The 26,601-nt window shown below is 48.9% G+C and overlaps 10 protein-coding genes across 10 annotated transcripts; 5 read left to right on the top strand and 5 right to left on the bottom strand.

The window, feature by feature from the left end:
- Nucleotides 1–269: 269 nt before the first annotated feature.
- Nucleotides 270–890, top strand: M406DRAFT_70801 (uncharacterized protein; the record flags this gene model as incomplete). The annotated part of the gene is made up of 3 exons (XM_040925373.1): nucleotides 270–523; nucleotides 601–731; nucleotides 811–890. 3 exons carry the CDS (start codon nucleotides 270–272, stop codon nucleotides 888–890), a joined length of 465 nt encoding a protein of 154 aa, XP_040775633.1.
- A 1,038-nt stretch (nucleotides 891–1,928) lies between these two features.
- On the top strand, nucleotides 1,929–4,414 carry M406DRAFT_340229 (MFS general substrate transporter; the record flags this gene model as incomplete). Its single annotated transcript, XM_040921535.1, has 8 exons — nucleotides 1,929–2,126; nucleotides 2,239–2,288; nucleotides 2,433–2,484; nucleotides 2,566–2,740; nucleotides 2,964–3,035; nucleotides 3,155–3,635; nucleotides 3,732–3,885; nucleotides 4,007–4,414. The coding sequence occupies 8 exons, from the start codon at nucleotides 1,929–1,931 to the stop codon at nucleotides 4,412–4,414; spliced, it is 1,590 nt and encodes a 529-aa protein (XP_040775632.1).
- Nucleotides 4,415–5,247: 833 nt separating this feature from the next.
- Nucleotides 5,248–6,467, bottom strand: M406DRAFT_330997 (NAD(P)-binding protein; the record flags this gene model as incomplete). The annotated part of the gene is made up of 3 exons (XM_040920586.1): nucleotides 5,248–5,703; nucleotides 5,775–6,308; nucleotides 6,390–6,467. 3 exons carry the CDS (start codon nucleotides 6,465–6,467, stop codon nucleotides 5,248–5,250), a joined length of 1,068 nt encoding a protein of 355 aa, XP_040775631.1.
- Nucleotides 6,468–7,800: 1,333 nt separating this feature from the next.
- On the top strand, nucleotides 7,801–8,784 carry M406DRAFT_330996 (S-adenosyl-L-methionine-dependent methyltransferase; the record flags this gene model as incomplete). The annotated part of the gene is made up of 1 exon (XM_040920585.1): nucleotides 7,801–8,784. The coding sequence occupies one exon, from the start codon at nucleotides 7,801–7,803 to the stop codon at nucleotides 8,782–8,784; it is 984 nt and encodes a 327-aa protein (XP_040775630.1).
- A 281-nt stretch (nucleotides 8,785–9,065) lies between these two features.
- M406DRAFT_340227 (putative monocarboxylate permease) lies at nucleotides 9,066–10,871 on the bottom strand (the record flags this gene model as incomplete). The annotated part of the gene is made up of 7 exons (XM_040921534.1): nucleotides 9,066–9,285; nucleotides 9,372–9,582; nucleotides 9,711–9,942; nucleotides 10,038–10,147; nucleotides 10,210–10,311; nucleotides 10,433–10,574; nucleotides 10,656–10,871. The coding sequence occupies 7 exons, from the start codon at nucleotides 10,869–10,871 to the stop codon at nucleotides 9,066–9,068; spliced, it is 1,233 nt and encodes a 410-aa protein (XP_040775629.1).
- A 941-nt stretch (nucleotides 10,872–11,812) lies between these two features.
- M406DRAFT_259317 (6-phosphogluconate dehydrogenase C-terminal domain-like protein) lies at nucleotides 11,813–13,042 on the top strand (the record flags this gene model as incomplete). The annotated part of the gene is made up of 1 exon (XM_040917288.1): nucleotides 11,813–13,042. The coding sequence occupies one exon, from the start codon at nucleotides 11,813–11,815 to the stop codon at nucleotides 13,040–13,042; it is 1,230 nt and encodes a 409-aa protein (XP_040775628.1).
- A 503-nt stretch (nucleotides 13,043–13,545) lies between these two features.
- On the bottom strand, nucleotides 13,546–14,815 carry M406DRAFT_70807 (carbohydrate-binding module family 1; the record flags this gene model as incomplete). Its single annotated transcript, XM_040925374.1, has 3 exons — nucleotides 13,546–13,874; nucleotides 13,937–14,410; nucleotides 14,650–14,815. The coding sequence occupies 3 exons, from the start codon at nucleotides 14,813–14,815 to the stop codon at nucleotides 13,546–13,548; spliced, it is 969 nt and encodes a 322-aa protein (XP_040775627.1).
- Nucleotides 14,816–16,699: 1,884 nt separating this feature from the next.
- M406DRAFT_222371 (uncharacterized protein) lies at nucleotides 16,700–17,622 on the top strand (the record flags this gene model as incomplete). The annotated part of the gene is made up of 2 exons (XM_040915617.1): nucleotides 16,700–17,395; nucleotides 17,449–17,622. Coding segments are annotated over 2 exons (870 nt in total), but the record flags the coding sequence as incomplete, so codon positions are not given.
- A 782-nt stretch (nucleotides 17,623–18,404) lies between these two features.
- On the bottom strand, nucleotides 18,405–20,738 carry M406DRAFT_340224 (general substrate transporter; the record flags this gene model as incomplete). The annotated part of the gene is made up of 11 exons (XM_040921533.1): nucleotides 18,405–18,587; nucleotides 18,662–18,832; nucleotides 18,905–18,943; nucleotides 19,002–19,033; nucleotides 19,101–19,230; nucleotides 19,293–19,408; nucleotides 19,464–19,590; nucleotides 19,649–19,945; nucleotides 20,052–20,490; nucleotides 20,560–20,630; nucleotides 20,715–20,738. The coding sequence occupies 11 exons, from the start codon at nucleotides 20,736–20,738 to the stop codon at nucleotides 18,405–18,407; spliced, it is 1,629 nt and encodes a 542-aa protein (XP_040775625.1).
- Nucleotides 20,739–21,346: 608 nt separating this feature from the next.
- M406DRAFT_70810 (uncharacterized protein) lies at nucleotides 21,347–22,399 on the bottom strand (the record flags this gene model as incomplete). The annotated part of the gene is made up of 4 exons (XM_040925375.1): nucleotides 21,347–21,383; nucleotides 21,681–21,698; nucleotides 21,823–22,222; nucleotides 22,285–22,399. 4 exons carry the CDS (start codon nucleotides 22,397–22,399, stop codon nucleotides 21,347–21,349), a joined length of 570 nt encoding a protein of 189 aa, XP_040775624.1.
- Nucleotides 22,400–26,601: the final 4,202 nt, after the last annotated feature.

The following is a 26,601-nucleotide window of genomic DNA, read 5'->3' as shown; positions in this document are numbered from 1 at the left end:
TGAAAGGACTAAGTCAATTGGCTTGTGACTTTCAGACCTTGAAGTATTTGTCCTGCCATGTGAATCTGGTGAAGGCAGCTGGTCAGTGCATAGAGACAGCCACAACAACGAATGTCACATGCTTCCTGCAATTTTGCTGCTCATATCCTCTATATATATATGCGGAAGTTTCTCTGCAAAAACCTTCTCAGAAAAGATTGCTTGAACATCAACGAATTCAGAACCAAGTAGTGGACACCAAAGCTACACACAACCCGAGCAAAGTCAAGATGAAGTACATTCTCACCCAAACCTACCTCGCCTGTGGCTTGCTGGCGCACCTCACCACTGCTGCCATCGACCACACTTGCACCGACCTGGAGGTGAAGTTCGATGGTGCTGGCTCGCCCATCTTTCTGACTGCCAAGTGTCAGAACCGAGAGAACACAGCCACCCAGTGTAGCGAGCTCAATCTCAACCTGTGCTACCGACTCCAGCTGGGCAGCTCTGTGGATAATCCATCTATCGCTGTCGGAAGTAACGGGTAAGAAAATCACTTTATACCCCTTTAGAGAGCAAGAAATCGTCCATATGAGCACCTACTAATGACATCTACACCAGTGGCAATTTCGGCCGCTACTGTACAGATTGCGGCGCGACCAACTCTCCTGACCCTACGGTCAAGTACTGTACCTGTGTTGCTTACGAGGACAATGGAAAGCTGATCTACGGCGAGGTCGAGATCGATCTCAGTAAGTCGAGGAGACCCATAACTTGATAGTTGATTATAGATTCATCTTGGGAAGTCGCTAACAATTGTGGCGTAATCAGACGAGGGCACAATCATCCAGGACTCGAACGGCTTCCTGCAGTGCTTCGACCACACTGCCGCTGCCATGGATAACTGCTGAGTGCCTGTCGGCATGCCCACAGCGACTCGGTCTCACAGGAGACACCCTCTTGGAACTGAAATCGAGGGTAAAATGGCTAGGTAATAGTTCCCTACACATATTTAATAAAGTCTGAACATCACTTGTCCCTGGGAAAGCTTAGTAAAATCTCAGAACCACTGCAATGCCAACCACAGATCGATTTGAAATACTGCTGTAACTATGTATGATACCCAAGCTCTGCTCCTCCCTACTCCACTGCCGTTCTAAAGGCCATACAGGAATACATTGGCTATGACTAAGTTCCGAGGTCTTGATCACTCTGCAATTCTTACCGGCCCTTTGGCTACTTTGTGCCAGAATCTCTGACTGCAGCCCAGTCATCAGTCACAAGGCTCTGTGAGCTATTGTCTCGATACTGAGCCGAATCCTTCATTTTGGCATTTCCAAGTCTGTGAGAGTTCATTTCAAGATCATGGTAAGCACCTGAAGTGCTATCGTCCGCGGTCGACCTGCCTCTTTGGCCGGTGACAATGCGAAAGGCCGAAGAGCCAAGTGAGCCCAAGAACTTGAAGAACGGGGTGTGTGTCTATCAAGAGTGGTATACATGCATGGAGCAAGGCCAGTATGACCTCCGTTCTATGGTACATCGGTCCAATCCATATTGCGTCGGGTTGCGAAGTGGTGTGTAGGTTGCCAACATAACTCGGAGTCTGACCCATCGACCTTGGAGCCGCTTCCCCATGACAGACAATACGAATCACTTGCTCCATCAGAGCGTGACTATAGGGGCTTCTTTGTTCCATTTTTCTTTAATAACTGACTCATACATACTCGCTCAACAACGTCTGTTTGGTGTGCGGAACTGTGCCCTATGTGTGTGTGCCCACGGACGTATTTTAGGAGCATGCATATTGATCCCGCAGCAGAGATGAGGCGAGTATTATGCACCTCAGAGGCTGCAGATTCCGTCGTATCATTATATTCTAATTCCATCCCAGTAACGACAATGGCCCAGATGAGGATAGGGAGACCGCCACCCTCGGTCCCATGGAGACAATGTCCACAGTCCCGGAGACAAGGAAGCCGGCAACACCACCAGAAAGCAGCGCCGATGACAACGCGACAAGCTCCCCGGTGGTACTTATAGATGATACAGAAGAAGGGTATGTTACGGGCGTGAGACTGGCAGTCATTATAGGCAGCGTATCTCTCGCTTGTTTCTTGATGCTGGTGGACACCATGATTATCAGTACGGTAAGTGTCCGCGGAACTTCAGCTGCACATATCATTTTATATACATATATATTATTGTTTTTGTTGATGACCAACCATGCATCAAGGACGAAACCTGTTGACGCTTTCATAGGCTATCCCACGCATCACAGATACCTTCAACTCTCTGCCTGATGTTGGTTGGTATGCCAGTGCTTATCAACTCGGCAGGTGTGTTTTTACCTTTCTCTTCTTATTTCTCGCCTCTCATTTTATTTTTCCTCTTTCATTTGCCTACCTGGCTATATAGTTTTGAGGAGAATGCCGGCCTAATTCGATCCGCCGTAGCGCTGCCCCTCAGCCGCTCACAGGAAAGATATATACGCACTTCAATCTGAAGGTACGTACTTGTGTATAATTTCTTGGAAACCATGCTATCAGTATTGTCCTGCTATTGTTTACTGACCGTATGGGTACATAGTGGTCATTTCTGTTTTTCTTCGGCGTCTTTGAGCTGGGCTCGGTGTTGTGCGGGGCCGCTGTGTCGTCAAACATGCTCATCGTCGGCCGTGCTGTTGCTGGGATCGGGGCCGCAGGCCTCATCAACGGTTCCATTACCATTATATCCGCTTGTGCTCCCATGGCGAGGCGCCCAGGTGAGTCCCAGCGTTGACGTTCAGCAACCCACCCGTTGTGGGGACGATGGGTACGGTAACCCGAGGATTGACAACTGACAATTATTTTTTCTTTCTTTTTGCCGACAGCTCTCATTGGTCTAAGTATTGGTTGTGAGCAATTACCTTCTTAGTAATGAGCAAACCTGCTTACACGCTAAATGGACGTTCATGCTTACCTTGGGGATGGATGAAACAATAATAGTAAACTCTCTTGGCCTAGTTGTTGGGCCTCTTCTCGGAGGCGTCTTCACCTCGTACAGCACATGGCGATGGTGTAAGTACAATATATTCGTTCGTTCTCTCGTACTTTGTGAACTGGGTCTTGTTGGCCTCCCTCATATCCGCCGCCTCGTCAATCAACAAGGTTAACACAATAAATTTACATGCATTTAGGCTTTTACGTCAACCTTCCGATCGGAGCTGTGGCGGCCCTTGGCCTTGGTATGCTTAGAATACCAGAGCAAACGACCAAGCCAAGGGCCTTGGTCGTCCTCCCGAAGCTACACCACTATCTGGACTTGATTGGTTTTGCGTTGTTTGCCCCTGCAGTGTTACAGTTCCTCCTCGCACTCCAGTACGGCGGGAACGAGCACCCATGGGGCTCCTCACAGGTGATTGGCCTCTTCTGCGGCTCCGGTGCCACCCTCACTGTCTGGTTCTTTTGGAACCGTCATAAGGGAGACGAAGCCTTACTTCCAGGCTCCTTGGTCGGACGGAGGATAGTTTGGTCGGCAGGTCTCTACCAAGCTTCCCGTTTCGCTGCCATGTATGGGGGCGCCTACTTTCTCCCAATCTACTTCCAGGCTATCAATAATGCTACGGCGATGCTGAGCGGGGTGTACCTGCTGCCGACCATACTACCGCAGCTTGTCATGCCAGTCCTAGCAGGCATCTTGTGTAAGCCCCCTGTAAATGGTTCATCCGACATTGCGGTTGCTTCTTGCTGATCATCCATTCTAAAAGTGACAAGAATTGGATTAGTCATTCCCATTGCTATCTTCTCTACCGTTCTTCTCTCCGTCAGCAGTGGGTTATATTCACTGCTGCAGCCTGGCACAGCCAGCGGCATGTGGATCGGGTTCCAACTCATGGCAGGAATCGGCACAGGTGCCAGTATGCAACTGGTCTGTCCTTCCTCCTCTCTCCTCCCTTAAATCGATCAACATTTCCCTGCATGGGTCATGCTGGTCTAAGTACGCATTCATACTGACGAGGAGAGACGTTGTGCTTGTTTTTGTGGCCTAGGCCATCATTGCGGTGCAGGCAGCCGTGTCCGAGCGAGAACTCGCCACGGCAATGGCCTTCCTAGTATTTGCCCAGGCCCTAGGTCCGGCCATAGCGCTGGCCCTGTGTAACGTCCTCTTTGACGCCAGTCTCAGGGCCCAGCTCCCCCGGGAGTCACCGCACGCTGATGCGGATGCCATCATCCAGGCGGGGGCTACGGGGTTCCGGGCCATCGTGCAACCTGCTGACCTGCCAGGAGTCTTGGTGGCTTATGCCAACAGTATCGATCAGGTCTTTTACCTGGTTGCTGCTATGGCTTCTGTCGGCGGAATCGTCCTCTGGGGAATGGGGTGGCAAGATCTCAGGAAAATTGAGAAAAGCGAAAGGGGCAAAGACACTATAGCGCAGACTGCAGGAAAGGAGGCATGATTTTTCTTCATACATATAACTATAGAATCTCGACACTTCATCAGGATCCGGTGTAGTGTAAGGTCAAATGCTATTTGTCCTTGTGCAAACAAAATAAAAAATATGCGAGCATTTATAAAATGTAATTGCTTGCCAAGTATCCACTAGATAATGTGAAATCTAATTATCACAAAGGAGACATACAGTTCTATGTCAGTTGTGATGCTGGTATGTGCCTTGATGAGGATTTCAACATCCCGGAACCCATACCACACCCATTGGCTCTCTATAACTAAAAGACCTGGGTCTAGTGAATCCAACTCGTGACGCCCTCTGATTTTGTTCAAAAAGAATGAAAAAGATTTCCATGTTTAGATCTCGCAAAGCAATGGGTCCAGGACTGTATTGACACCCACAAAAAGTACACCACCCTTCCGAAGGTGGCAGAGGGTAGGCCTACCCGCCTCTTGAAGATTGAGGTAGATGGTCAGAGAGCCCGGCTCATCGATACGCAGTCCGCAGACCGCTACAGATATGTCACACTTTCGCACTGTGTTACAGGGGAAGGATAGACTGGTACATGAACACCGATACTAGTTGTCCATGGTCCCCAAGGACACAATGCACAAGAATCAAATCATGAGAATTGCAATTGAATAACTGATTGCTATCTGGTGAAGAGATAATTATCCGACAAGTTGATGTTGACATGAACGAATCATCGGTTGCTCAAGAGAAAATGCTACCACAAATCTGAGACCATCATCATTGTAAGACTGTAAGAGCAGTAGGGTCCCAATCCCTAGAGGTAGGAACTACATCTGAAGAAGAACCGAAAAAGGTCATTCTCATCATCAAGAAGAAGTCCATTCCTTGACCCTAGCCTTATGCGCCTTTACCACATCGCCCCTGACACCTATACGAACAGCTTCAGCTGTGGCCTCGTCAAGATCCTCTTTTGGCAAGCTCAACACGTCATTCTGAAGCTGCAGCTGGGACTCATAGTCGCCGCCGCCGTTAGGGAAGAAGTTCCGGCTGTACAGCAATTTGGCGAAAGGTTCAATGTTGCCTTGGTGGACGGCATCACGACTCTCCCGCCAGCGCTGCTCAGAGGACTCAGTACTGATGGCCCAGTCATTGTCTGAAGTGTTCGTGACGCGCTTGACACTTTCGAACATTTCCTTCTGCGTCAGAAGAAAACTGGAGACATAGACTCCCTTGTTGGCGAACTGGGAGATTGTGGGTGATTTGTCTGTGGCGTCGTCTGGGAGTTCCTTCAGACTGAGCAGGTTTGCCACGGCACGGGCGCACTAATACAATGAGAAAGTTAGTGACCGAATATTACTAGATTCACCAACATAAAATCAAATACTTTACATACCTGAGGCCATGTTGTCACGTTGATGGCCACATCTCCTTTATCGAAGAGGATGAGGGACCGCTTCTGGAAGTCGAAACCAAATCGGTCCGGTCCACCGCCGAGACTGAACTCGTACCAAAAGTTACAGTACAGCAGGAAGTACGCCGTAGAGTTCGGTTCCAGAGCCGCGAACTCGGCGAGGATGCTGTCACGCATCGGCGTGAGCAACGAGTCGTCGCACAGCGACTGGTTGGCGGCATCTTGGCCGTACCAGTTGGGGAGGACATATTTAACGCCTGCCTTGGCCGCCGCCCTAATGAGCTTGGGGATCATGTCTCGAGGTGCTGTGACGGCTGCAGTTATGATCAGTGCTTGTTGCCCGCGGAGGCCAGAAACGAGCGCTGTATCATCATCGCCACTGTAGTCGACCTGAATGATGTTCACGCCCGCGGGAAAAGAGGTAGTGTCGCTGTTGGGGCGTGTGATGGCGGTCACAGCGTGCTTGCTCGTTCCAAGGAGCGCCTTGGTTATCAGACTTCCCATTCGACCTCCTGCCTATGGTGATACATATTTGTTTAGCATCTAGGAGCAAGACAAAGAAAGGCTTCTGGTCTGGCTTCAGGGCTGCGTACTCACCCCGGTGACAGCGACTTTCTCAATCCTATTAGAGAACCCATGCGGCTGATCTTGAGCGTATCTAGAGCTTGTCGCCATGATTCCCGGAGTTTTAGGATATTTGCGAAGAGTAAGGGATGAGGATATGCGTTTTATTGAATAGTTCACCGTTGATGAATGCCCCGTCTTTGGCCGGAGGAATGGACAGGTCTGATACTGTGGCATATTTTTTCAAGTGACACTCACTTCAAAGGAGATCATGTTGCAATTTATATTCCTTTCTAGATCCAGCAACATCATTAAACTGCAAACTTTCCTAAGTCTTCCCTTGACTTGAAGGCGGCCAAACGTACTGGACTTTAGGTATGCGGAGCTAACGGACGGGACTTTATACTTTTCAAGTAACAATTATCTCCCTTCTCCGTAAATCCCGAGTTTCGTAAGTCCAGCACCAGACGAAGGCGACGACATCAAATTGAATGATTCCACCTGCAAAGGGGAAAATTTCCCTTTTTTGGGGGGGTCAATAGTCGCACTATTTAGTCTTCTCGTTGCTATTTTATCAGATGCAGGGTTGAACGTCAGGAGACGGGCAATTGGCATGGCTTCTTTGCCTTCGTGAATTGGCAACGAATCGCGCCAAAATCCGTCATGTAATATCATGTATGCCTGTCTTCGCCGTCAACCTCGACAGCTGGTGTTATCAAGAGGGCTAAATAGTTACGGGACGATTATTTACAATTATAAGTTGGTTGAGCTCAAGAATAAGATACTATAGGCACATGTGTTTGTTGAAAAGCGGGTCAGACTAACCACACGTACGCTAGAACTGGGATTTATCTGCCATATAAACTATCTACGAGCTTGAAGTACTCGGTCACTCTTCTTGTTCTCCCTTTCATCTCCCAAATTTAATGTCAAGTTTATCTCTGCTTCTCTCAAGCTCGAAAAGCTCTCAGTTTCGGCTCCATATTTCCCCACGACCTCGCATCCTGGAGTCCATCTCTGTTGTCGAGACCTGGCGACTGAAGTATCAATTCTAACGTCTGGTCTACGGGCGCTGCTACTAGGGCATTGGGTAAGACCCGCCGCATGTTGCACATCACTTGAGCAAGTTCCTAGAGAGGGCCCATAACATCACCTGCCGGTGAGCAAGTTTAAAGTACCATATGGAGCACCTCAGCCGTACTGTGTAGCAATACTGTCCTACCATGAGCACGTTTTCAGGTTCTCCACTTGACCCCTCCCTCTTTGGCATCCCAGTCCTCCCGTATGGGCTCGTTTCGTGTCTTAAAGGGCTTCAGACGAAAAGTTATATTGTCCCTAAAATACCGATTCGAGGCCCACTAAGGTTGTCGTCTTGTTAGACAGTGTATCAATTGACCATCAAACTATCTTTTGTGACCGGCAACACCAGACCTTTTTATCAAAGATGACAGCAGACGACAAGAAATTTGCCTTTTCGGTCAAGACGGATGACTGGGACCACTATGCCAGGTACCGGCCGTCCTACCCGGAGTCTATGTGGACCACATGGCTGGATTTCCACCAGGGACCTCTGGAGAGCATCATGGATGTCGGCACCGGCGGCGGTATTGGGGCCGCGAGTTTTCTCGCCGTCGCCAGCTCCCGCGGCCAGCAGGTCAACCGCGTCTATCTTTCGGACCCAAATGAAAATAACCTGGCCGCCGCCAAAAAGAATTTCACTTCCGAGCGCTACCCAGGCATTCAATTCTTCTTTCACCGCGGTCCTGCCGAGGAGGCCTTTCCAGGTCTGAGCCCTGGATCGGTGGACATGCTCATCGCTTGTGCCAGTATTCACTGGACCGAGATCGACACGGCGATGAGCACCATTGCCGACACCCTTCGTCCTGGCGGCACGTTCGGCGCAGTGGTCTACCCACAACCAACTATCAAAGACGACGAGCAGGCTGCGGATGCCTTGGCAGCTGTGTTCGAGAAACGCAGGCGCTTCCAGGATCAAGGCGACGCAGAGAAGGACGTGACGAAATCTGTCCGAGCACGAGCATTTAGGAACTTGTCCATTGGCCTGGACTATGTCCCCTTTGATCCATCCAAGTGGGCAACTGTTCATCGAAGGACGGCAAACCTGCCCAAGGACGGCAAGTGGCCACTGCGAGACTCAACTTGGGCGCATTACGGAGAGCCCAAGTTAGCAGTCTTGAAAGGCGAACAGGTAGAAGTTGTTGAAGAAGACGAATGGTGGAGCAGGAAAGGTTACTCCATTGAGCAGCTCAAGGAGTTTTTTCAGACCCTTGGATATGAGCCTTTCGTCATGGATGGTAGACTCTGGGAGACTGACGCGTTCAGCCAATTCGAGAAACTCGTTAGGGAGAGAGGCGGCGATTTTGAATTAGTCTGGCCCGCCGCAACGGTTCTGGGCAGGAAGAAGTAAACAGATTACACCAGAACATAATGTATCACAGTGAATAGGCCAGAGTGTTTTTTTCCCCTTCTTTCCCCCCCGATGGATAGGTTAAGCGCGTGCTCAACTCCTGCGTGACATTATCATTTTCGTGAAACTGCTTCTGCGTGCAAGGTCCGCAGCATACGACGTTCTACACAAACTATACATTACCGCCAATGCAGGGGGGGGTCAATATTTTAGTCATGGGGTATGTCATATATAGATATGCATCAGAAAAATGCAGGTTCATGATCATCTTTTCCACTATATCATACTCGAGCTTTCAGCCTCCAACCTGTCATGAAAACTCTCGTCCAGATCAGAAACAAAGCTCCAAGGCCGATAGAAACACCACAAAATATCTTGAGCCCAATGAATTGACCATTTAGGTCATCCACGATTGCACCTGCTGACAGTGTGCTGGTCAGAGTGATTAGGCCAATCACACCATACAACATGCCAGTTCGCACCCCTATTTCATGTACGTGGCTTTTCGGGATCTGTCAGCAGAGTGTTTGTTCTCAGACGGAGCGATGCTAATATGGAGAATTCTTGGGATGGGCAAAGTTCTTTACCTGATCTGGGAAACCAGCGCGGGGGTAAGGGCGATCACAGCCCCAGAGAATATGCCATATAACACAGAGAAGGTAATGATACCAGATTCATTGTTCTTCAAGGGGACCCAAAAGGCCAAAACCATAGTTGTGGAGAGCAAGCTGAAGATAATCGCAGTATTGAAACGGCCAATGTGATCGGCAGCCCATGCAGGCAATAATCGTCCGATCACTCAAGAGAACGACCTGTCAGCGTTGCAGATCTGAGGGCACGGGTCCCTTATTTAATGGATCTCCGTCTTCCATTGAGAATAATGGAGGAGGGAAGAAAGGAAAAGAATGGGCTGTAACGCTACTCACAACTTGCGGCATTGATCACAACCACCAGTTTGCCAGCCAAATATTCAGACATGCCCTCCTGTCTTGCTTGGAGAATTATATACGTCAGGGGTAGAAACAGACCCAGATACATGAGCATGCTCAAGCTGAGGAGGCGATAGGAGTTGCTCTGAAAAGGTTCGATGTACTCTTTGACGTGAAAACGCCGGGGAGTTGGCGGAACTCGAGAAGAGACGGTAAGGTTCGCGACAACCTATAGGATTCGACTCAGTACAACTGCAAGGGTAGCAACATACGTAAAGATCTGGTAAGAGAAAAAGTAGACATCTGGGGAGCACTGATTCGTACCGCCAAAATGAAAATGAACAGGGCGCACGCTCGCATGGTCCAGCCGAAGCCAATCACTGGTACGAGGCTCTCAAACATCAGAGGGAAAATGATGCCACCTATTGAGCCACCTGTTGAGAATCCTCCGTCAGCTTTCGTAGTCAAACCTTTGAAGTCAAGGCATCGGACGTACCGGTTGATGTGATGCCCAGGGCAAGTGCGCGCCGTTTGGTGAAATAAGTTGATATCGATGATATCGCCGGGTATAGCATCATGCTTGCACCAAGTGCAGAGCCTTTGATAGACCCTTGATCAGTATACCAAACAGTGATTGAAATTTGTTGAGATGAGATTGAGCATAATTTGTACTACCTGGGCATCATTACTCGATATCCATGTGTACAAAGCTCACTTACAAAGTCCCTGAGACAGAACCAGGGCATAAAAATGCTGGCTGCCTACTGAGGCGGCCAGAATGCCGATCACATGCAGACACCCTCCTACGCAGAGCAAAAGCCGTGGACCGTACCTATCGTAAATGAGGCCGAATATTGGTCCCTTTTACGGCAGAGTCATTAATTAGCACCTTATTTCCTTTTTCTTTCTTTTGGCTGCTTTGGGGGGCCACGCCACACTTACACCTGCGAAGATCATGAAATCCACCAATGACGGAATGATAGCGACGGTACTTTCAGGCAGGCCAGGGAATAACACAGTCGAGTAATAGTCCTGAAAGACACCCAATGCGTTCAGCCAGCCAGATATGATGACATTGCAGCACCAACTTCCAAAGACGACGAGCCACGCCCGATACCCTCCATCGGGTCCCTCTGCGGGCAGTGTGCTCATAGCCATCGTTGTTGTGAATATGTTTTGCCGACCAGAAAATCGCAGTCATGTAGGTTGCTGATGAGTTGACGGACCATGATTGTATGCACCGGGCATAGCTCAAGACCCTGGTCGAGGGAGTTGTTGTCTCGCTACGCAGTGCGGTCCTTGGAGCCAAAACCGATCCTCATCCAGTAAAATGTAAGGTTTCCCAGGAATTGCTTCGTAGTATGATGCAAGTCATGTAGATTGTTCTGCTGGGCCCGAACCCGCCGATCCTGACCTGCGAGCACAGACGTGGCGACGTCGGAGTTCGACACCTGTCTACACCCTGCAAATCGGACGCACAGATGATCGCATCCTGATTCTGTAACCTGGTCATTTCCATACGCCAAGTACCGTGTTTTGAGCATTTTCCTCCGTTCGTCTGGGTCCGGAGGGGCTTTCCCCGCACATCAAGGAGTGGATCTTGCTCATACTGTAACCCACTCTCACTTGGTCTTGGTATAGCTGAGCGAATCTTGCTCATAAATCTCTCAGACACAGTGGACCGGAATGTACCAAGGGGTTCTGGCATCTGTCAGCCATGTCACCTGGAGAGATTTATACCTCGCATTTCTAGACTGTAAGGAAGGTGCTCTCTCTGTGACATTTGGAAACACGAACATGCCCCCAAAGAACAAGACAGGGTGCTCAGTTGTCTCAAGAATACATGCTTTCAGGCCATCCCATCCTCTTGTCAAACCGCCGTCTGAATTGATTATACCCAGCGCTGACCTACCTCAAAAGAGTGTCGGGTGCCTTACTTTACTTTTTCTTAGTTCATATTTGATTTGAACACAATTACTTTCGAGGTCGAGACCTCATATTAGGAACCGAAAACGAGTCGCTGGGACAGGCCAAAGCAGGAGCCACGACCTCAGACATCAGCCAATAGCCACGCTCCGAGAACTCATTTTTTGGCAGCCATGCCTCAGGCTCGAGTTGGCATCATTGGCCTGGGCCAGGGTGGGAAGGCCTTGGCGGTTCACCTTGCCTCGCGTGGACACAAGCCTTTGATCTACTGCTGTCCAGGTCATCGGATTGAGTACGAATATGTCAAAAACAACGGCAGCGTGCTCAAAGCCTCTCACGCCACGGAGGGTACCTTCAAGGTTCAGCTTGTCGATGACCTCGCCGAGTTTGTTGTCAACACGGACTACATCATTATTGTCACATTGTCAACGGCGCACCGAGAAATCCTTTGTGCACTGCAGAAGCACGACCTTCGCAAGACGACCATCGTGGCGCTTCCTGGCGGAGGCAGCTTTGCAGCGAAGGCCAGGCAAGTGGGCTTGAGAGCACGCAACATCTTGGAATCATGTACCTTGCCGTACGCAAGTCGAAGTCCAGGCCCGGGCGAGGTCGCGGTCCTCTACGTGAAGGAGACATTTCCACTTGCCTCAGTCAAGGTAATGCAGGAGCACGACCGTCTCGTCCTATCCCATATCTTTGATGACCGTGTGGAGTGGCGGAATTCCATCCTCAACATCTGGCTCAACTGCACGAACCCCGTTGTGCATTGTCCACCAATGGTTTTCAATGCCGGACGCGTTGAGAGCGGCAACCCATTCCACTTGTACGGTGAAGGGATCACTCCCAGCGTGGCGAGGGCGACCATGGCGCTGGACGCAGAGAGGATGGCTATCGCCGCAAGCAATGGTGAGAAGACACCGTCTGTGCTGGAATGGACCAACATCTGGTACAATTCGGACTATCCAGACTGGGTGTCGTTTGCTCAGGGGTCCGCGCCGCACAACAAGCACGGACTGGCTCCGACCAGACTGAAGGGTCAGCGATTTCTGGATGAGGATATGAAGGAGACAATGGTCTTGTGGTATTGTCTTGGGAGACTACGTGGTCTTGAGCTACCAGTCATGCGATCAATGATCACGTTGACCTCTTCGATGGTGGATGAGGATTATCTCACCACAGGCACGACACTTCAGTCGCTTGGACTAGGTGGAATGACCGCAGATGATATATTGGACATGTTTGGTGCACCCAAGCCACAGGACGTCATAACCTACGAGACGAGGCCTGTCAAGACGCTGTATCCGTCCAGCCCAAGCCGCTCCTCCTTCCCGCCAGATTTGAGGCATTTGACTGGAGAGCCTGGATTGTTGAGCCTGATAGGGAAACAGACTTATATCTTTTGACCTTCGGCATGCCATCCTTATAGAACAGACATATCGGCACGGCGTTCTGGACTTGGAAGACTTTTTCACATTGCTTTGCATAGCACAGCGAGTCAGATTGCTTGGACGCGGAATATTTGCCGGGAATGTAACACGAGCTTCCCTTCTACTGCCAACCATTTCATGACAGAAATGACGTTATTTTATTTTCTTTTATTTTCATAGATTTCAGACGGAGGTTAAGAATGAAAGATCTGCAAGATACTTAAATACCCAGTAGGTAGGAAAACCTTGCAGGTCGATGACCGAATTTCAGATATGACTATTTGATCAAATGTTCCATGAAGTGATTTCTATCTACAAGTGAAAATGCTATTGCAAAGTATATACTCCAAAGGAACGACGAATTGTTTTCAAGATGTTAGAAAAAGCTTCTCCGCAAAGGGCACAGTCCCCCCCCCCCCCCCCGAGCGTCAAGCAACTGCTATTTACACAGTGATATATACAGGTCGCCACCCGTACAATCAAAAGTAGCTCGACCCCACAGCGTCTACGAGCGCTTCTGCAACAAGCTTCTGAATTGCTTGCCCTGGATGGTAGTCATCATACCAGACGCAGCTCGTTCCGTCCGTGTTCTCGCAAGTCGCATCCGCAGCGCCATAAGCCGTGGGATCATCAATCACCGTCCAGAAAGAATCTGAAGTGTTGAAGACCTGTCCTGTGACACCACTGTAGCTGGACTTGAAGGTAGCGAGGTTGGTCTCCAGGGCCTCATTGTACGTCTGAATGTTGTCAATGAGACTTTCCAACTCAGACGTTGTGTAGTCCGCAAATATTGGAGCTTTGTAAAATGCTATTTTAGATGTCAGCTCAGGGCTGAGACGAAAAGAAAAAGAAAAAGATCGGAATACTTACGAGGAATCATCAAGAGAACAAAGTCGCGGACTCCATCGTTGTATAGATCCTCGAGAAGGCCAAAGTACGTGTCCATCACCTCATCGATAGGGCAAGTTGCATACACAGAAGATTCCCAGAAGCACTCGCCAACGTCGTTGATACCCATCCAAACAGCAACGAGAGTGTTGTCAGCTGTCCATTCCGCCTCTGAGGGTGCAGGAACCAGGTATTCTTCGAACTCTCCAACCTGCGCAATGAAGTCGGTGGTGACCCCAGTGTTGATGATCTCGTTGGAAGTATCAGCACCATAGTATGCCCAGTCATAGGTCAATACGAGGCTTGTGTTCAGCTCGCTGGTGACGAGGCCGACCCAGTTCAGACCCCCGCTCGTCGTGTCACCAGGCAGTGCAGGCAAGCCGATGGGGTCGGATGCGGAAGGATAGCCTCCCTGGATATAAAACTCCGTCGTTGAGTATGAATCTCCGAATACAACTAGATATCGTGTTCCCCCGGTGGAAGTCGCAGCTTTACTACTTGTCGACGTTGGAGATTGTGTTGAAGTTGAAGTACTGGAATGAGTCGTTACAGCTAGTGTTGTGGTAGCTGAAGTTGATGCTGGTGTCGTGGCCACTGAGGACGCAGCGGTCGTTGCAGTTCCTGGGATGCATTGATCTACATGATCGAACAGTCAACAGGCGGAGACAGCATACTCATTTCGAAGTCGTGCGTACAATAATAAGCATTCTCGGACTGGCAGTAGGAGCCAGACGCACAATCGCCGGTTGAAGTGAATCCTTCGCCGCCGCACTGTCCATATGTCGGAATTGTATCAGCCAGGGTACGACCACAGGAGATCGTTATGATGGCAATCTTGAGAAAATTGTTGATCGGAGACATCGTGAACAAAAAACCTGCTCCTGCCAGTAGGTGCTCTTGAAAGGGCAAGGACGAGGTTCCGTGACTTTCAAAGCGATTCAATTACAATTTGGAGAGATGAAGGATTGGACGAACTTTTTCAAGCTGCAACAGGGGTCAAATATAATTTCAAGTCTTGAAGAACGTTAGGCCATTTTACAATCTCTTTGTGTTGATAGCTCTATACTCTTTGTGAAAGTTTTCCGCTCTGCTTGCCTGAAATGGAAAGTCTTTGTGAGGATGGACCAGCATCATTGGAGGGAATTATCCTGTGACGCGTGGACGGAGAGGCGGCCTCACCAAAGCAGACGCAGCGGACCTTGGCAGGCCGAAATCCTGATGTGGAGGTCTTGAGGACAGCACTAGCAAGTCCGGGCGATCTGATACTCATAGTAACTGCCACGTGCCGTCAATACCACCTCGATATCTTGAACCGACTTCTGCAGTGTGAAGCATTGCGAATTAAGCGAAAGCAGCTCTGATGTTACCTATTGCTTACTTTCCCACAAATAGCACATGCATGCCATTGAGAATGCAGTTGCAAAGCAAATCAATTACAATGTGATTCATGGCATGAGATATGATGACGTTCTTGTATTGTTCAGTGCAAATGAAGAGGGATTTACTGTGATGTTCTCATCGATTTTGAACCCACTTATAGCATGAGAGCCATATGTTTGACCTCGGTGTCCACTGCTGGGCTTGAGAGCTCACAGTAAGTGCAGCGAGCGCGATGCTTATTCTGCAGCGGATTATGTGAAGAAGCGAATGTAAAGTAGACGAGATATTAGGGGGAGAAACAAATCAACGAGAAGAATGGCAGTCAAATCACAGAAGCGAGGTCAAATCAACAAGATATGGCTTTGAGAACCGCCCGAAACGTACAAGAGACGAGCGGGACAAGATCGAGACAATAATCATATCGAGAGGATCTTACATCAACCTTAGATCATGCTCTCAAGGGTCTGATCATTACTTCAACAGTCCGGAGGGATAAGGTTGACTGACTGAGCTGAAGGAACATTATGTCGATTGTGAACCCCTTGCCCGCGTAGTTATGCTGACATCGAGGGGTCGAGGCAATCACTTCCAAATCCTTCCCTTGACTAGTAACACTCACATATAGCCTCGGGTCTCTATTCTGTATTGAAGTATTGTCTCCTGTTTCTCTTTAGGTATCATAGGTTTGCATTGAGCGGCGGATTGGCTGGGTCTTGCCCAAACCGTGCTTGGAACCATTCGCTTCGCCTGAGTGTCGAGTTTCAAATGGCAGCGCTACGGCTCACGAGGGGTGATTACATGAAGTACTACTTATGTATGGAATTTTAGACCCCAAAAACCCGATGGCGACTTTGTAGGATTTTCCGCTCCCCAGAAATGCAGTGTTAGTGGTTCAATAGGACTCGGAGAGTATAGTCAACAGATCCCGGTGAGACTGACGCTGATTGGTTCCTTCGCCAAATTCTTACCGTATTCTGTGAAAGATACAAAGTCAGCCTTGACTGCGCCCCAGTCACATAAGCAAAAGCCGCAACCTCAAGTGATTGTTTAGCTCGCTAGTTATTAGCACGATAAATCAAGAGGATTCAGCCTCAGCCACTACCCAGGGACAGGCGAGCTGAGTGTTGCTGGGACTTCGAAGGCTAGCTGATACTATATAAACAGCTCAGAACTTCTCATTCGGAAACCATTTCATGGCGTTGACAATCGGAGAATTATCACTTCAGTTTCTTCTAATATCTACATAATCACTCGTGACTACAGCTTTCCCAGGTGTGACGAATTCACATAACAGCACTTGGAAGCATGGCGACCTCTACAGCCACCACAACCACTCCAACGTCCACGTCCGACGCCTCTATGGCGAGCTGCACGACAGCAGTCCCAGGCAAATACGGCAATGTTCCGATCACTGCTTGCAATTCCAATTACAACTTCGATCCTTCATTCAGCGCCGCCGTCGCCTTCTCGGTCTTGTTCGGCCTATTGACACTGGCACACGTGACCGAGGCCATCACTTTCAAGAAGCGCTATGCCTGGGTCCTCATCATGGCAGGCCTGTGGGAGACGGCTGCCTTTGTTACCGGTGCCCTTGGAGCGCACGATCAGCAGAGCAGCGGATACGCGCTGGCTCACACCTTGCTCTTCCTTTTAGCGCCGCTGTGGATCAACGGCTTTGTCTACATGACATTTGCGAGAATGGTGTATTACTTCCTGCCCGCAAAGAAGATCGGCCCCTTTCGAGCTACTGGTATGAGTAAGTGGTTTGTGTGGGCCGATATCTTGACCTTTCTGGTCCAGGGAGTTGGAGGCACCATGACGAGTCCAGGCTCAAGCTTGGCTCAGACCGGTCTGCATATCTACATGGCTGGAATTGCCCTACAGGAACTCTTCATCCTGGGTTTTCTATCCCTGATGATTATGTTCCATCGCCAAGAACGCCAACTTGAATCATCTTCGGCATCGATCTGGCTGAACGGTCTTGAGAACAATGCCGACCTTCCGAAAAGGGGCTGGAAGGGCCTACTATATGCTCTGTACGCCGTTCTGAGCCTTATTTCGGTAAGTATCCATCTTTCTGTACGCAAGGTTTACTTTCTGACGCACGAAAACAGCTTCGAATCTTCTACCGAATTGCTGAATTTGGTGGTGGCTTGTCACCTTCCTCGAACCCAGTGCCTTTCCATGAAGCATACAGCTACGTATTGGATGCCTTTCCGATGATGATCTGCTTCCTCGTACTCGCCATAATGCATCCAGGCCGAGCACTAGTTGGTCCAAAGTCCTCCTGGTCAAGAGCCGACAAAAAGGCTGAGAAGGCGGAGAGAAAAGCGCAAAAGGCCGCGAAGAAGGAAGCGAGTAAGGCAGGGATCTTTGTGGGGAAGAAGGGGACTGCGGAAGAGTCTCCTGAGCTTTACCTAGTTTCGGATATGTCAGATGACAGTGTGTAGCAGTCGTTACATGATTGGCACCGGTGTTGACTAGGAAGTCGAGGGTACAGTTTTTCAAGCTTTCGTTTGAGACTCTCGGTCCGGGCCATGATCAGAGCTAGGAACAGGCTTGGCAGGATGGTGATGCAAAAAATGGACATGCGCACTTGTTGACGACTCATTGATGTTCATCATTTGGTTATTTTCGTGTATCCTAATCGATGAAGGGGTTGGCGTTCTGGAATATAAACATGGTCTTATTGGGAGACGAAATTGTCAGGAACCGTGCAAAAGACCACAACGTGACACTTAAAAAATTCCAGCAGCTTGTGATTTTACTGACTAGCAGTATCGTCTTCTGCATTGTGACTTAGCCCTACACTGATACTACGTGAGCTTTGTACCTTGCCCCACCAATCTTTAAAACGGGTGTAAGACGGGCTCAAAGATGACAGAAATGGGTACGGTCGAAGGAATATTGGTTCTCGTTCTGATTGCTTCTGTTTCGGATGAGAAACTAGTCACAATATCTGCTTCTCACTTCTGGTCGTCCCAGAGACCACCGGCGCAGTTTCTCTTCCAGACCATTTTCCGGTACACAAGGCCTCCATTTTATCATAATTGTTGAATCCTCAAAGCATTTAAGCCTTCTCGACAAGCTCATCTGGGTTCAGACCGCGGCTCAGGAAATCAAGGAGGCCAACATCCCGTTGCGCTTCCGCTAGCATGGCGGCATCCTCTGCACCAGTATAGCTCTTGAAAACACGGTCCATGTCTTCAAGCGTAGCATTTTTGGTCTCGGGCAGAACAAGCCAGACCCAAAGCTAGAAGTTGACTTCATCGTCAGTGTCTGATATCATCACTTCCAATGCAACGAACAAGGATAGAGACAACTTACAAATCCGCCCACAAGGAATACTGCGAAGAAAATGTATGTGCCCCACGCCCAGGAAGCGAACATGGAAGGCACGAACAGAGCGATGGCGAAGTTGTTGACCCAATTACTCGACGCCCCTATGGAGGCACCTCGCGCTCTTATGGACAGAGGGAAGATCTCGGATACGAGCGTCTAACCAGGAGTTAGTTCAGAAAGTAGTCTAAAATTTTGCACACCCATTGGTGCGGTGGAAAGATGACATACCCATGAGGCAGGACCCCATCCATAGCCAAAGCCAGCTGTCTACATCACAAAGTCAATATACTGACATCGGTCTAAATCGGTAAGGTGGTGCACTTACGTAGATCCAGATGAGTACAATTGCGGCCCAACCTGACCGAGATACTTTGGTTAGCAGAAAAGCTCAGAAGCTATCTCGTCTGGAGTGAAAAGGACATACCCGCATCAGTGTGGTTAGCCCAGTCGTGGCGAAACTTGGCGACTATCACCCCGACGCTGATCATAGTAACGAACATAATGGTGGACCCAGTAAGGAGCATCGTTTTACGTCCGAGCCGATCGATGAGGAGCTTTGAGTACGTCAGTACGAAACGACACGCCATTTCAGACCGGTCAACACCATGGGACATACCATTCCTGGGATTGTGCTCGCCATAAACACAGAGCCGGTGACACCAGTAGCCAGCTCAGCAGTCGTGCCTTCTGAGAAGCCATAGCTTTGAAACACACTCGACGCGTAGTAAATGACTGCAAGCATCGTCAGCTCAGAAGTTTCTTTGGCAAGTGCGCAATCTTGGCGTACTCGAGTCTATACCGCTCCACTGTTGCCAGAACATGACCAGCCATGCGGTGGCAGTTCGCTTCAGGTTGTCCCGCGATCGAAATAGAGGGACATATCCGGCAAGCTCGCGGATAAATATGCTTTGCTTCTCCTGTACAATTGTTCAGATCGAGTTCTCGACGGACGTAATGTTGAGGAGGACCAACCTTGGCTGCCAATTTGGGAAAGTTCTTCTCGAACACGCGCTGCTCGAATAAGGCCTCGGCCCTAATTTCGAGGAACTCGGCCTCGACGAGCGGATCCTCGATCGATCTCTTACGGAGCCATGCTAGAGTCTCCTTGGCCTTCTCGTATTTTCCGACTTTGACAAGCCACCGCGGAGAGAATGGCATCCACCAGATACCCAGGGCCAGAAGAATCGAAGGAATGCCCTGGATAATGGATGGTAGCCTCCAAGCCAAATCTGACTGTCCCTCGCCAGTTCCACCGATGTAGTTGCTTCCCTGAAGGCATCCGATTAGCATTACAAAACCCAAGGTTCTGTGTGATACATTAAGAGGAATCATCCTCAAAGACACACAACAGGCAAAAGAAATGCAATGATCATACATATCCAATCCAGAAACTCAACATGATGCCTAATATGGTGGTGAATTGGTAGAAGCTGACAATAAAGCCTCTTGTCTCAGGAGCCGAGATTTCCGCGTTGTAAAGCGGTCCAACGCCGCTATATAGGCCGACGCCGATGCCTGTGAAGAATCGTCCTGCGTAGAGTAGTTGAGGGTGTCCGGCGTGGGCTCCGACGTAGAGATAGCTACCGAGAATCGTCCAACAACAAGCGCTGAGCATGGTATATTTTCTCGAGAACATCTCACCGAGTAGGCCGGCGGAAAGGGACCCCAAAATACCACCAAGCTGGAGTACAGATGTCAACCAACCCTCGGATGCTGAGGATTGAACGACTGAGGGAAAATTCTCGGTGAAACGGGTGGCAACGAAGGATTGGGACAACACGCCCTGCTGATAACCATATTCGAAACCTCCAAAGCTGATCTCGACGTCGTCAGTTGGAAATAATGCTCTCCTGGGGAAGAGGGGAGGGGATGAGTATGCTTACGACGCGAATAGAGCTATGACAATGATCTTAGGGTTTGATCTGATAGAATGCCAACGAGTCTTGACAGCAGCCTCAACTCGCCAGTCAGCCGTCACCGGCTCGACATGATCTATTATTGGCTTCTCAGTTAGACCTGGTTCCTCCATATTTTCAACTTTCTGAGACTCTGCTTCAGCCATGTTTGCAAGACTTCTGTCAACAGAATTAAGAAACAAGGCCATTGCACCTGTCTCGGGGATTTTTAACATGGTGACATCCCCTCAGGTTTATATGCACACTATCTTGTCACAGATTTCCCGCCACCAACTGTTAAAGCTGCACTCCATTGCCGCTGCGCTGCATGAGAGCCTGTTGGTATTGCAATACCATGATCCAATGGCAAAGTCGGCCAGCCACCTATCCAACGTCTTGTGTGGGTCGTTAGCAGACGACCCCTCTTTGCGGGATGTTGGTCCACCCCCAACCGCGAGTACCCGTTACACGCAATCTGGAGAAGATCTAGGGCTTCCAGCTCTCTCAAGCTACGCTAGAGCTCGCGTCGTAGCATTTTGCCAGACCGACTTTATCACGCGGGCGGCGGGGAACTCAAAATTGCGGGGGTGGACGACTGTGGAGCATTTTGTTGGGCAGGAATCGCCCGGTTGTGTGTGGACATTGCAGGAACATTACATGGCAGAGGTGTTATAGGTAGCATAGGGACCTATCTGAATCCTCCGTCCGTTCGTCTGGAGTTTAATTCTACCTCAAGAAGGGAGACAGGGTGATAAACGGCCCGATACTTCTATTCTTAGAGGTCACTGCTCACATTGCGAAGTTTTAAGTGGCTGGTGATAACAAGCATCTTAACAGTGTTATAGAAATTTTACTGCATATCATGAATCGTTCTTCCTTGCGCTGAGAGGGTGTACGAAAGAAGACCTGGACGGTGATACTCAAGATGAAACTCTAGGTATCCTTGGCCACCTGTTGGTTGTCTTAACCTTTCTTTTCTTCAATGTCACATTCCTCTTTAGCCTCTTCGCTCTTATTCATAATTACGTAAAGACAGTTGCACGATAAGCTATCGTATCACACAGAGAACTGGTTTCGAATTCAGGTGACCTAGGCTTTCCCCTACTTACACGCCGACGAACTCGTCACTATGAACCATATTGTCCTTTTACCCACGAACTATATATAACCGCTAGTTCTCAATCGCACATCCTGTGCGTGTAACCTCCACAAGGCGGGTCTTTCTCAACTATCGGCTTCCGAATCACATACATCTTGGTAATCGTGCCGTCAGGACTTGTGACAGTGACGTTTTTCTTATCTAGACTGGTGACAAGTTTCCAGCCTTGGAGCACCAATTCTACCCACTCCCCGACGCCAGTCCACTCCGCAATATCCTCAACTGCGATGGTGATGATTTCCGACTTGATGTCACTCCACGCACCCTTGAGGGCCTTGCCCACCCAGGTGCCCCAGAAGTTGCGAGCCTTGATACGCGAAGGGTGAGCCTCAGCCAGGGCAGAGATGACGGCCTTGAGTGAAGAGGTGTCGACTGTGGTTGGGATGCAAGGCGTGTCCTGGCCCAGCAGGTTACCGATGGTCGTAGTCGGAGTTGTTGTACCTGTCTGCCGCACAGCGAGGCCCAGGGGCACAAGGGAAGTCAGATCCGTGCCTGATATGGTGGTCAGCAAGAAATTTTCAAAGGTCTCGAAAACGAGAAGACAAAATTCTTACAAGTGTCCCTTTCAATCAATTCCCTTTCGAGTGGCACCGCGAGAGATCCAGGCAAGTCGAAGGCCAGGATGGCAAGCAGCAAAGCACGCAACAGTTGATTGAAACTGGTATACATTTTGAAGAGATTCTCAAAAATTTGATGGCGTGGTACTTGATTTTTACTCAATCATACTGTGAAAGACAGAACTACTCGCCTTTTTATATTCACGAGGCATTCTGTGAATGTTGTGTTCAGCTTGTGCTACGCAGTGATCAGTTGGGCTGGAACACACCCTCATACATCCACCGACAGATCAATAGCAGTCTAACAGTATTCAGCCTCCCAATAGCTTCACAATCGTTCGTTTGCGTTGGATAAGATGGACTCGAACCCTTAAGCTATTACCGCCGTTGAAAATCTTGCCCGCATTATTGATTGCGTTGCACTTGGCTTGTCAACCTAGCAAGCGCCGCTGGCTTGACTTTCATGATCGATTTTTGCTAAAGTGGTACGAGATAAACAGCCAGTCAGCACCGGTGATACCTAGGTAGCAGTGAATTTTGAGATCTTTGCAGAATGGGCGGGGCAAAGAGGCAGAAGCATGAGAAATAATTGAAGGTTCTGGGTAATTATTTGAAATCTTTCCCATGGTGCAGCTCAAATTATTGCCTCGGCTATCATCGTCCCCGAAACCGCCAAGCAAAACGATGCCGAAAACAATGTTGTAATATACACCATTGCTGAGAGGCGGTGAGTAGCAGCTGTAGAGTTCCAGCAAATGTCTCGAAGTCATAATCAGGAGGTATGTAGGACGTACAGTAGCCCAGATTCAGTTTGAGTTGATCAGCTATATAGTGTTTGAAACAATTTTTGCAAATCGATCAAGCTTTCAGGGCGGCGGTGCACTTGATCTACGTTAGGTTCTACATTTATATAGAGCCTATCAGCCTCGTAATAATGTTTTGAAAGCAAACTAGTCCTAGAGCAGACAGAGCGCTAGGCGGCATCGCTCTCGCTCGTTGTTGTCCTCGTCGGAGCACCGTTGAGTGCAGGGAGACTGAAACTATCGTGAGCATATAGTGCAATTGCTGACTGATACTAGTCGTCAACATGGTGTCTCATGCATTGTCAGTCATTCGAGTGACGATGACTATGGGCCTTGGGCGAATCTGAAGGAAAGTCTGAGGCAAGGCAAAACCCAACAAGAATCCTGCTTGACCGCTGCTCTTGGATGACTGTATCGCTTCCATTGGACGAGACATGCTGCTTGTAATCCTCAGTTCAGGCCTTACTGCCGGCTTGAAACCGTCCAAAAATGTTTCGGCCCCTGGACCGGGGTCCCATCCGGGGGGGGGGGCGACCGGCCGCGTAATGGGTCTCCCGATGCCCGGCTGACGGCCCACCTGAGCACCGAAACCCCCGGCTGCATCCGGATTCTGCATCGCTCACTGGCTGTTCGTCGAGGGTATGAAGGTCCGACTTCTGGCCTCTGAGCGTTCGCTACCATGTGCAGACCCAGGCGGGCCAGCGCAGCTGTTCACAGCTTGGTCCCCAGATCGTTCAAGCGCAATGCATGCCTGTCCAGCCTAGAAAGGTCACCCATGGCTGGCTGATTGCACCATTGCTCAGAAACGCTTGTTAGGCAGTCCTTCAGGGGACCCGGTTGCGTACGTTTCAACCCTCTGCTATGCGACAGTGCAGGTGAGTTGGTATGGCTACTCATCGTGGTCGCCTGAAGTTGGTCACCACCGACACTGCCCTACTGCAGTCGGTTGAATTAGTATATAATGTCCCTCATGTGGCAGCTTAGTACCCATCTTTCGTCTCGTCTTCAGCGCTCACATCTCTTTCCTTCAACAGTAGCTCAGATCCTTCCAATTAGCTCCCATCTCTCGTTTAGGAGCAACGGTCGGATACAGCATCAGCACGACTCACTGGCACTCGTTTTCCTCATAATGGCGGGTTCAAGCACCCTTCGTTGCTCACGCTCGTTCTCGGAGCGATAGCAGATATCAGCATCGCTAGTCCCTCGTTTTCGACCTTCTGTATGATGGTAGATCTCGACATCGTCTATCGCTTAGTTCTACTATCTTTCCCACCAGTCGAGCAACGGTGGTTCCCACCCAGTGTCACTCATTTCCCACACCACATTGGAAAAAACTACTGGCCCATTTTGACCACTTAAATGTGATCCTATCCTCTCGCTCGTGGCGCTAATTCCGGTTCATTCGTTCTGTCGCCTTCGTTCACCGACTCTGCAAGCAATGAATCTCTGATTCATGTCCTCTCATTTTCTCGGTTGGAGATCATTCCCACCTCCTCGTCGCTACTAGGTGGCCCATGAAGACTCCGCCATTCATCAACTACCATGTTGACAATCATGGTACATACAAAATAATTATCTGACCCTTCTTCTTTCTTTAATTCGCGATATTTTATTGCTCTTTTCAGACCCTGTTTTTTTATATCTGCATCCATCTTGGCGAATACCTTTCCTTAATATTTAATTTCTTGGTCGATCATTACAACCATCGTTTCGAACTCCATGTCACCCAGTCCACCCACTCGTTTACCCGTACAGAAACCCATCCCAGCTCACATTTTTACGATAATGTTTGAATCCACCGTCGTTCTTTCCTTCACGATCTTTACAAAAATTTCCGAACATTTGTCCACCATCCGAGGTGAAGCACATTCAGTGTTCTGCCTTCTTTTGTCTCTCTTTCTTTTTCCTTTCTTTTTTTCTTCATAATTTCTAATCTTCCGTCACTCGTTTATACACGCTCGTTACTAAAGCCTCTGAGATTTCTGCCATTCATTTGTCTTCGACACAGAATCAGCCTGTAGCTGACTCCACATTCTTTCCTTTGAACAGTCCCCTTCGGCAGTTATTCTCAGTGGACTTGCCTGTGCAAACTCGCTCTTTCTCTGCTTCAATCGTTTGTTTTGCAAGACACTCACTACGCCTGCTTTGGGTCTATTCTTGGGCCGCTACGTTCTTTCAACCACACTGTCGCGTTTCACTCCACTCATCTTCAATTGCTGAAGATAGATCACGCTCACTTGACACCCATTCGTTTCGTTAATCACGATGATTTTTCTTTCTGCTTCTTTTGAACCACATCACTTCACCCCGGTTTTACGGACATCTAATACTCATATTCATCCCCGTTTTGATAATTTCAACGCTCGCTTCTTGCATCCTGGCTTCCTCATCGAACCAACACACTCTTTCCAATGCACCTCTTTGTGGTCGACTTTGACTCTATATGGAGACACACGATCAAGGCCGTTCCACTCATCACTCGCTTTGTTCTTTCGCTTTCATTTCAATCCGTCAACCGTTCGCTTGAACCAGTCTCGGCCCAGGCTTCCAGATCACGCCTCGATACCTGAGCCAGGCTCAGCTTTTCCTTTTGTGCTTTTCTCCTTCCAGCCCCGAGGGCAACCATTCAACTGTTCACATTCTTTAAAGGCCCCGTATCGCACACATTGGTCACGTTCTTGGCACGAATGGAGTAGTCTGTTGGCTTCGTCACCCATCTCTTTCGTTCACCAGATACCGGATACTTACACAACACTATCGCCATATACTGTCTTCTTCCCGAGCATGGCTGGTCCAAAGGTGTGTAATGATTCGAACCTGTACAACGTCGCCACACCTCTTGCAAATGCTTACTGTCGTACAGACATTCCTTTATCATTCTTGGACATACACTACAAACTAGTACATAATGTCTATAATTTCTTGCCTATGGATGACTTGCATATCCCATCCCGAGTAAGTTTCATTACCTTGCCATTTCTCTGCGGTTTTATGCATTAGTCTAACAGAGATACTTCAGCACATATCTCTTCCAAACAATTTTCAAATCTGTTCTACGGCCCAAACAACACAACGGTTTAGATAAAACAACGCCTGCTCCTTTCTGATTCTGTTTTGCTTATGATCTGGTCTTTGCTTTGCTTTTGCTTTTGCTGGTTGAACGATGCAGTTCTAGTTTTGCTCCGATGTCCTTTTTCTTTTTTCAGGTTTCAAGTTGTGCAACTACTTAGATTTTTTGGTTTGAAATTTGGCTCTGTTTAAGTATTTTGCTCTTACCATTTGCTTTTCTAGTACTTGCTGTCTTGTGGTTTGCAACGTTTGATTGGGTTTCTGATGACGCAGCTGATAGAGTTGGATAAAGTCATGATAGATAATGGGCCACGTCTAATGATGGTGTTCGAATATATTCTTTGAGTTCAACCTTTTCATCCTCTTTACTCCTCTTAGATCGCGGAACATTTAGCTCTACAAGTGCCATACTCCCTTCTTTCTCTCAGCAAGTAGTCTGTCT

This window comes from Cryphonectria parasitica (genome assembly GCF_011745365.1).
Source record: "Cryphonectria parasitica EP155 unplaced genomic scaffold M406scaffold_5, whole genome shotgun sequence".
Taxonomy (NCBI): Eukaryota; Fungi; Ascomycota; class Sordariomycetes; order Diaporthales; family Cryphonectriaceae; genus Cryphonectria; species Cryphonectria parasitica.
The sequence above is the reverse complement of the archived record's forward strand: the minus strand, read 5'-3'. Positions and strand labels throughout refer to the sequence as shown.